At 46.9% G+C, this 9,497-nt stretch overlaps 1 protein-coding gene across 2 annotated transcripts in view; it reads left to right on the top strand.

Moving 5' to 3' along the window:
• The first annotated feature begins 838 nt into the window (after window positions 1–838).
• The window catches only part of NMT1 (N-myristoyltransferase 1), a 35,381-nt gene continuing 26,722 nt past the window's right edge, over window positions 839–9,497 (top strand). The window contains exon 1 of one of the 2 annotated variants that reach the window (XM_074940820.1): window positions 839–1,057. In XM_074940820.1, coding sequence (XP_074796921.1) covers window positions 930–1,057 — 128 coding nt within the window. In that variant the 5' untranslated portion in view covers window positions 839–929. The remainder of the gene's footprint in view (window positions 1,058–9,497) is intronic. The other variant, XM_074940821.1, reaches the window with a different exon arrangement.

Here is a 9,497-nt window from a genome sequence, read left to right as displayed (position 1 = left end):
CAAAGTAGATGTCTTTATACCATACATGATACAAGGCTTTCCATATTAAGGGCATGTCAGAAGTGATGCTACAAATATTTCCTAATCAGATTTCTCCTTCTACCTCTGAATAGGTCCCCTCAACAATTGAAAACCTGAAGTAGGAGATTGCATCCTCATATTGAAAACCTTCTCAGGTGGGTTGAGGCTGAGGTAGTTCCAATACTAGTCCAATACCTCACCTCCTGCTAACTGCAGAAAGCAGTCTTAGTCTGATAGTCCATCTTTTACTGCACCAGTTTAAATAATTTGCCCAACTAGTCTAGTGTCCAGTTGGCAATTCCTGATGCTTTTGAGAAAGGTGAACCATCTCCCCTCCCGTAATGTACTTCCCCATTCATTGCACAGCATCCTGAGGTTCTTCATAGAACTCAGGAAGAACAGGATCCTGTCTGGAAAGCTTAAGAAGGCCCAGTGCAATGCAGTACATAGTGGTGGGACTGAGTTTCCTTCTTGACCATTGAGACCTCCCATAATCCACCTGGCCACTGCACAATGTAGTACTTCTGTTCCCCTCGGAGGCTCTGAGATCCCGTGACCTGTGTTTAAGCCTTCATAGTTTTAAGCCTCATTATTGGTCAAAAATTGATAGGTTCTGCACATAGCAGTCAAGACCAATTTAAGGTCACAATTCCTAGCCCCTTTGTTCAAGAAGGGACTACTAAGAAGAATACTACACATCCCAGCATGCCCGTGGTCATGAACAGGCTGATCTACCGCGGCAGCCTCCTCCCAAAGGTTTATGGGAATTGTAGTCCCTGTCGCTTTAACGGGCTCTTCCGCGTTCATCTCATTGCAGACTACAAGTTCCAGCATGCTCCACGTGGCACCGCCCAATCGTGGCGCGCCTAGCTGTGGGGGCGCGGCAGCCGGCGAGGCCCCGTTTCAAGATGGCGGACGACAGTGAGACAGCAGTGAGGCGGCCGCCGTCGAGGCCCCAGCGATCGTCCTGGGAGGAGAATGATCACGAGCACTGCAGCGATTGCGAGAACGAGGAAGAGCACAGCTACAACCGGGGGTAAGGGGGGCCCCAGCGGCCCCACAGAGCGGAGCCGGCCAGTCCCATTGAGAGAGGCTGCGGCCGGGAAGTGCGCTGAGCTCCGCCACTGGCGCCTCCTGATTGGCTGCAGGGTGGTATTCCACACTGTGAATGGCTAACGTCTTTGCCAGTCAAAAGGGGCGGGGCCCATGGTCTGCAGCGGCATGTCTCGCAAGCTGAGCAGGGTCAGGCCTGAGCAGGGCGTGGATGGGAGACTTCTCCTGGGCAGCCTCCAAGGAGTAGTGCCGTGTGGACCCGGAGTGGGAGTCGTCTGTGGCTAGGGAGCTGCTGGTGACGCTAGTGCCCCAGTAGGAGGGCTGGTGGTGTTGCCCCTGCTGGTGCTTGGGTACTGCCACCATTCACTATGGTGCCTGGGAGAGGCACCTGCTGGAGGGCACAGGGAAGGGAGGTTGAGCATGGGAACCTTCACCACAGGAAAACATAGATAAAACATTCAGCTGGGGTCCTGAGCCGTCATGGTCATTAATGATCCTGGGGTGCTTTGCACCGGAGTTAAACCTAGGGCTCTGGCCAGGTTTCAGCTGGGCAAAGTACATTTGTCCCCCCTGAATCCACCTGCAGTTTCGATCTGAGGTTTTAACTCCCAAACTGCTGCCATGTTTGCTGTGTACTTTTGCAGCTCCAGTGGTGGCAGAAGTGACTCCTGTGCACAGCAAGTACATATCATGTAATGCATATTATGTCAATATAAGTGAAAGGTTCCACATAAATGTAAGGTGCAGTGACTTGCATCTAATATAACTTGCCAGGTGCTTTGCATTCTGCATGCTGGAAGGTGTTAAAGAACCAATTCAAATATGTATTACTGTAAAGTGGTTACAGTGTAAAGCAGAAGTTTTGTAAACAGCAAGAAATCAAAAGGATCAGGGGTTTTGCAAAATATGGATGTGTCTAGGGGCAGCAAAACCATCAGTGCTGTAAGAAAATAGATCACCTACAGCAAGAAAAGAGGGGATGGATCCATGCTCCAGACAAGACTCTGGTTGTAGGTGGATCCTGTCTTTGCAGTAAAGCAGGATGTTCCCAAACTGAGTAACTCCGTTTCTACCTGGCACTAATCTTCAGAGACATTCCTTCCTACTGCCCCAAACTGGTGTGGAAGGAAAAAGGTATAAAGGGAATTTGAACGCAGACATCTTAGTTTTCTTAGGAACAGAGCAAGAGTCAGGCAAACTCTAATAACTCGAGACTTTAAGGGAGGAGGGCCTAAGTGAGTGGGAAAACTGTAAGAGATGCTGTTTTGACCTTGTGTTAGATAAGAATGGAATGCAGACTGTAGCAGGAACTGCTGAGAAAAGTGAGATATCAGGAAGGAATATGTATAAACAAGACATGGCTGTTGATCATTATTGTATGCAACAAAAGGTATAAATGCTTGCCCTAATTGTTTATCTGGCAGAGACCTGCCTAGAAAGGGGGAATCCCTGTCCGTGCACACTCTCCCCCTTGCAATTGCGTGAGAATAAACTGTCTCTGACTTGTTGCAAACAACCTAAGAGTAAAGACTGCGTTTTTCTTCCACACTGGCAAGGGTACTTATTATCTGCACAGAGACTGACTCCTCAGTGTCCCTTTCCTGATATACTGGCTCCTCCTCTCTCCAAGTTAGCAAGCATGTAGCACACCCCTTGGCTCTGTAGATAGAATAGGAATACTTCATTAAAGTTTCATTCCAGGGTTTTATTCTAGTACTTGGGCTGTTAACTAACTCCAGTGTAAGAAAGGCAGTATCTTCGGGACCTGTATTTGGAACTTTAATTTTTTAGGCCCTGTGCACACGTACCTACAGTCATGGATTAAACAGGATTTTAGCGTGGTTTTCCTGATCAGTGTGAGCCAGGATTTTTTTCCCCTATGAAGTATGATGCTGACTAACTCCTTGGGCCTCATTTACTCACATAGATCAGGGAAACAAGGGTGAGGGTCTCATTTTGCTATTCTTGTCTAATCTATTGGGCTTTTGTAATGACCTGTTCTTTTAATGGAATATTTATGCTGGAGATTTTATCCTGCCTTTGCTATTTTGGTACCTAAATAACAGCTTGAGGAAGCCGGTTCATGGATAGAATCTTGCTGTTTTGCAGTTTCATATTGTGGATCTGTGTATGGAGTAGGGCAGGCTGGTTTTAACAGTTCTAGTGTGAAATGCAATTGTAGTGTCCCAGGTATAAGGCTACTTATGGCACCTATGTTAGGGCTCTGTTCTCCACCATCTTCTTATTGCTGTCCACACTAGGATACAGAAAACTTCAGTGATGTGGATAGCTTAAAGGAGAGACACCCCCTCACCCCCCATTAAACCCACTGTGTGTGCATTTTAGTTTACACACTGGAGCTGACAGTCACATGTATGGTCACATTTTTCTAGCGGTTCCTGGCTTGTGCTGGGCAAATCTGAGCTTCAGTTGAGAGACTTTTTATGTTTTTCATATCCTTGACCCCATTAGGTAGTTGGTATACTATGAGCTGAAGAGGAGTCTCTCTTTGTCAGCAGCTTTTATTAGGCAATGTCACTTGTGAAGAAACCACAGCTAATAAAAGGTCAGACTGGAAACATTGAAGAAGCTTTCTTGTGTCGACACAGCCTTGCTGTAATATTTCATTTGCCTCATGGGTGGGGCACTGCATCTTAATTGAATAAGGTTAGCTCTGCTCTGGGCTTGGAAGCTGTAATTTCTTTCTTCTCTGACATGATTTGGTTTGTAAGAGCAGATCCAAGCAGAAATGAGAAGCAGGGCTTGATCACGACTGCTGACTCTGCTTTGTGTTTCCTAACTATATTTCCCAGTCAAAATGAGTTTTAAACTCTCAGGTCCTGTATTCATTAGGGAAGAAAGTCTATTTCTAACCAGTTTAGCATCCTAGTGTAGACAAGGCAAGTTATTGTTTAAACCCTCACATGGGGAAGCTATAATTACCTTGTCTTCCCTAGAATTAGCACATGACAATTAAGAGATGAAGTCCTGGTCTACACCTAAAACTCAAGTCGATCTAGATACATCTCTCAGGGCTGTGAAAAATTTTGGACCCCGAGTGCCATAGGTAGCTCAGCCTGACCCCTGGGGTAGATGTGGCTAGGTGGACAGAAGGATTCTTCTGTGGACGTAGCTATCGGTTCTCAGAGCAGTGGATTAACGACATTGACAGCAAAACCCTTCCACTGATGTAAAGCATGTCTATGCTACAGCGGTAGTGTGGGCATAGCCTAACAAATGTCAAATGTTTGCCGTGTGGAACAGATGTCAGGGGTGTCCAGACTAGACTTCGCAAAGGTGTTTGGAAAGTTTTTAAAACTCGTTTCGACTGACGATGAAGTTAGAAAGCAGAGTCCATAGATATATTGATAGTGAAGACATGCCTTGAAGACTCACCCAAACACCCTTCCCCCACATTCAAAGGACCCTGAAAGAGAAAAGACCAAAGAGGAAGAAAATGAAAAATTCCAGAACCCCATCTGAGCGGTTTCATTGTTGGTGATGGATGTGCTCTGTGATTTCTCATGCTTGTATTAGATGAACATGCACACAATTCATTTATCTAGTTACTTGGGCTGCCCACAATTCATGCTATCAAACAACAAATTGGGGTGGAGAGAAGCATTTTGAAATTCAGCCTTAATATACCACCTGTCACGCAACTGTTTGCTAAATGGACTTGCAAAACAATTTGGGGAGTTCTCTCTCTCCTCAGTGCCCCATTCCCTGTCAAAGGGCCTTTGTGTTTTTGCTACAAGACTGAAAAAGCCAGGTCTAACTTAATTATTAGCAATAGTGCTGACTGGTTTTTTAAGGGTAGGAAAGAGGGGAACTGGTTTATCTCTGATTTGCTGGTGTATCAGTGCTGTAAAGTATCAAATGAGCCTGTTTCAGAGAGTCTGTGATAAGGCTGAGTGGTTTACTTTTCTAGAAAGTGAGTGTAGTTTAATATTTTCTCTGATCACTGTTTAGTTTTAAAAAAAAAGTTCATAGAAATAAAACAAGTCCTATTCTAGATTGTGCTCTCATCTATAGGAAGCCTGTAAACCGCTGTAGCCTTGGTCATTGGCACTATTGTGCTGTGTGCCAGTCGACTGCCCTCTCCGCACCTGAAATGGCTGCATTTCGGTGGTGTCTCTTGTCAGTATCGGTCAAGAAGTATTTTGACATTATTTGAGTTGTAGAGTGGTCCAGAAGTGGAGGCTGTAGCAGGAACACAGTGGTGATGTTCTTCTCGAGAGACTTTGGATTCACACCTGACATGGGTCACATGGTGCCCTCCCAAGTGGGCATCAGTGCACAATGTAGAATCACCGCCCGCAGCCGCACAGTGAGCAGCTGTTGTGGGCACTGCTGCTGTCCCTGTTGGGAAGGGGAACCTTGCACTATTGCCTTGTGCTGTCTGTACAGGCTGGACCACAACTGGTTGGGATGCCTGGGTGGTGTAAATGCAGCAGGGGAGGGTGACGGATGGGGGCTTCTCTGGGTGGTCTGCTTAGAAATGTTGGTGCAGCTTCTCTAATTTTGTAAGCCATCCCCTTCACTGGCACCATGAAGGAATGTGTTCTGTAAATCCCCCATCAGAGGAACTCCATGGAGTTTAGTTTCTGAATGGTATAGAGCCGTGTATCTCTACCTTTTCGACACCAGAGCCCGGCTTGCTGCCTTCCTAAATGGTGTCGGGAAGATCTCAAGGACCGGCCCTTGAGAAACACTGGTGGAGAACACAGTAACACTTAGTCTGCATTTACATTCTCTTGCTTTCTGCCCCACAACATGTAATTTGCCATCTGGACAGCCTCTTAAAAATATCATTCAGCCTTCCTTCTCACAGCCCTCTGGACTCTAATGAGATTACCTGTGTAAGTATCAGGCCTGATTAGCAGTGGGCTTGCCCGGAAGATTTTCAAGCATCTAAATATGGGACAGAAAATGATCTCACTGACTGACTGTTGTTTGGGATCTTTTTGACCAGGGAGCTGAGCTCTGCAGTGAGGAGTTTATGTAGGTCCTTCACTCTGGTATGTGAGCATCTACAACTACATTTCAAGCTTTTTGGGTGGGGCGGGTGGGGGGGCGGTGTTGAAGGAGAACTGAAAGACTATGATGCCATTTTCTTTCCTTTATTTTCTGGATTTTTTCTCTTTCACTTTTTGAGTAACAAAGCTCCTGCGACTTTGGTTTGCATTTCAGGTTATGGTTAGAAAAGTGACTATAAAAAAAAATAACTCCTTGTTACCCAGTGTGTCTCTTCCATCTGTGTCTGAGTCACACCTGATGCCTTAACTGATGCAAAGTATTTCTCCTGGTAGGAGCTGATAAAATCAAGGGAGAACAAGCTGGAGTTTGCTCTACTTCATCAGAAGCGTCAGCTAAGCTCTGACTGTTTCTGAGGCAGCCAGGACTCCGCAAACCCAGGTTGAGTTGGCAGTGCTGGCAGTTTGAAGGATTCTGTCCCCACCACGCACTCTTGAAAACAAAGGGTGTTAGATCTGAAGTCACAAGGGGAATAAACGTGGAGTCTCATGATGTTACTGTCCTGACTGTATAACCAGGGATTTCCGTGATGGTGCATTTCTAGATTTTGGTTGCATTTGGCATTTCAGTCAGTTTTCAGTTAAGGTTGATTATGCTCTTTGCAGCGAATGCCTCCACATCCAGGTAAAATCTAGCCTGGAACCTGCCTGGATAGTTCACTTAAATAGTATATCATGCTTTGTTTGAATGTCAGTTCCAAGGTGGAGATTTTAGCTCCTTTCCCCCTCCCTGCCATGCATGCGAGATGCTATCCATCGCAAACGGTGGGAGGGAGGGGTGAGCCAGCTCTTTCATCATGCAGCCTTTCCTGCACTTCCCATTGCCTAGAACATGCAATAACCAGATCAATTTCCAGGCAGAGAGCTTAAAAGCCTGGATGGGAGTGAATTCAATTCATTGTGAGGAGCGATGGCTTCTGCTTAGATCCTCTGGGCAATTTGGAAAGTTACGAGAAATGTCCTGCACTAACATGATAACAATGGGTGTCCGACCCACCCCATCTGGCAGAGTCTTGGGGATTCAAGGAAATGGAACCCTGTGAGCACTGTTCAGAAGATCCCATTGCTTCAGACAAACTCAGTAAGGGCAGATTTGCCCCATGGCCAACCTGGAACTATTCTAGCCCATTGGAGTGGGTTCAGGGAGGGAGCTCTCAAGAAGCTGCAGGTGTACTGTGGTACCACAGGAAAGCAGGCACTCTTTGTGCTGTCACACCAGCGACCTCCAGCTGCATTGGCACTGAAATGGCCTTTGGCACCAGTCCGCTGCCTGGAGATCGTCTGAGTGTGGGCATGAAGGGCCTTGTCCATATGCGTGGCGAGCACATGGTTCTGAAGATGTTAAATGTCGCTCGTGTAGACAAGGCCGATGCTTGTTCTCCAGCACTGAAGTGGAGAAAGAAGAGCCTTGGGATTTTACATAGCAAAGGAAAGAAAACAGATGAAATTCTGAGACAGATCGGGATTCCTGTTTGATAGTCATGCTTCCCCTTGGCCTACAAGCCCTGTGATCTTAATCAGTTTTGCCCTTAATTATCAAGGCTGCAGTGTGAAGGTCCTGAACATCTTGAAGCTCTCATCTGCCAAGTAGGGCGATTATACCTTTGAACATCAGTGCAGACATTTCTGTCATCCAGGAACGTGCGTTGCCGCCTAGTGCAGGTAGCCTCCCTGGGCCACAGTAAGTATCCACCTAGAAATGGCTGGTCTCTAGTTATTCTCCCTTGGTGTCTTCCGTATCGCAGCTGCTCCATTTGCAGATCAGGACAGGATTCTTCTAACTGCTTCCCCTCAAAAACCCAGCCTGGCAGCCAGAAAAATCAAGCTATTTTGTTTCTGCTTCATACGTCTCTGCCAGCCACCACCAGCAAAAAGCATTGCAGAGTCTGCACTCGCCCAGTAGTTTGATTCATGAGACAAATTGGAGCTCAGCCTGCTCTTCCACACAGGCACTGATGGGAAATAAGCGGAGATGCACACAGAGTAGGTCTGGGCAGGAGCAAGGAGCTGCTTTAGAGGCTCTGGGGTAGAACATCACTCTGAGGCTTGATCTACGCTTAAAATGTAGATTGACATAGCATCGTCCCTCAGAAGAATCCAACACCGATGAAGTGAGCTGTAGCTCATGAAAGCTTATGCGCAAATAAATTTGTTAGTCTCTAAGGTGCCACAAGTCCTCCTTTTCTTTTAACCCCGAGCACAGTGGCTTTGGTGTCCTCACCCCTGGCGTAGATGGGAGGTGATGTTCCTACACAGACAGAAAAAGCCCTTTGTCGCTGTACTAAGCTACAGGGTTACATCCGCATAATACAGAGCCTCAGCCGTGCGCCTGGAGTCCCTGTAGTACAGACAAGGTCCAAGACGTGCGTGGTTTATAGTAACTGTGGGTGAATCAATGACCTTTACTGGTCCTGCACTATATAATAAAAGGTGACTCTTTACTGCTTTGTTTGAACGTGCATTCAAACATCCTTTGGGGCAAATACACCAAGGCCTGTGAACAGAGCTGTCATTTGAATTCTCTGTGGGCAGGTTGGGGGGAAATTCACTGCGTGCGTTTTAAAATAACTTTTTTAATCGGGCATAAACTGCAGCTGTGCCCCTCTCTGGCTGGGGTCGCCTCAGGGCTTGCCCAATAAGCAGAGACATGCTGACTGGGTAGGAGAACTCCAAGGAATATTTTAACTGCTGTAGGAAGTGATGTTGATTACTTTCCTCTTAGTCAGCACCGCAGCACTGCCCCAGAACACCGTGCGGGTCTTGTGTTTCTGGAGGTGCCATCTTGCAGATGAGACCTATACTACGCAGCATTTATAGGTCCAAAGTGTCTCACCAGTGAGGCAGGTGAACTACATTCCCATTGTACCGATGGCGAAACTGAGGCACAGGGAGGTGAAGTGACTTGCCCAAGATCACCCAGCAAGCACTGGCAGAGCTGGGAATAGAGTTCAGGACTGTGGCTTTTCAGTCCCCTGTTTAAACCTCCAGATCAAAACACCCCTGAACTTGGGCTCCTCTCACTGGGGGTTATTAAAGGTACCAATGAATGATTTTACCCCCTGTGTCTTGGCAAACTGTCTGTGTGCTCGTTCCGTCTCCTCTAACTGCTGCTGTGTTGTCTGGATGGTTTTAAGCTATTAAGGGCAGTTCCACTGTGCGAAGTGACCGTACAGATGGTCTGGTGGGTGGGGCCCACTTTTTGTCTGAATGATTTCTGCATAAGATGTGATGTTTGCAAAGGAAAAGATCCTTCCCCTTCCCCCCCAGCCTAGCAACCTGCTTTCAAACCTGCCAAGCTGTTCAGAAAAGAAATTACACAGAGCCTCCGGCTTGGGCTTTGAGAGACCATCAGGAGCAGAGATCCTGCAGGCCAAGTTAGGAGTAACT

This window comes from Natator depressus, chromosome 27 (assembly GCF_965152275.1).
Source record: "Natator depressus isolate rNatDep1 chromosome 27, rNatDep2.hap1, whole genome shotgun sequence".
NCBI lineage: Eukaryota > Metazoa > Chordata > Testudines > Cheloniidae > Natator > Natator depressus.
The sequence above is the reverse complement of the archived record's forward strand: the minus strand, read 5'-3'. Positions and strand labels throughout refer to the sequence as shown.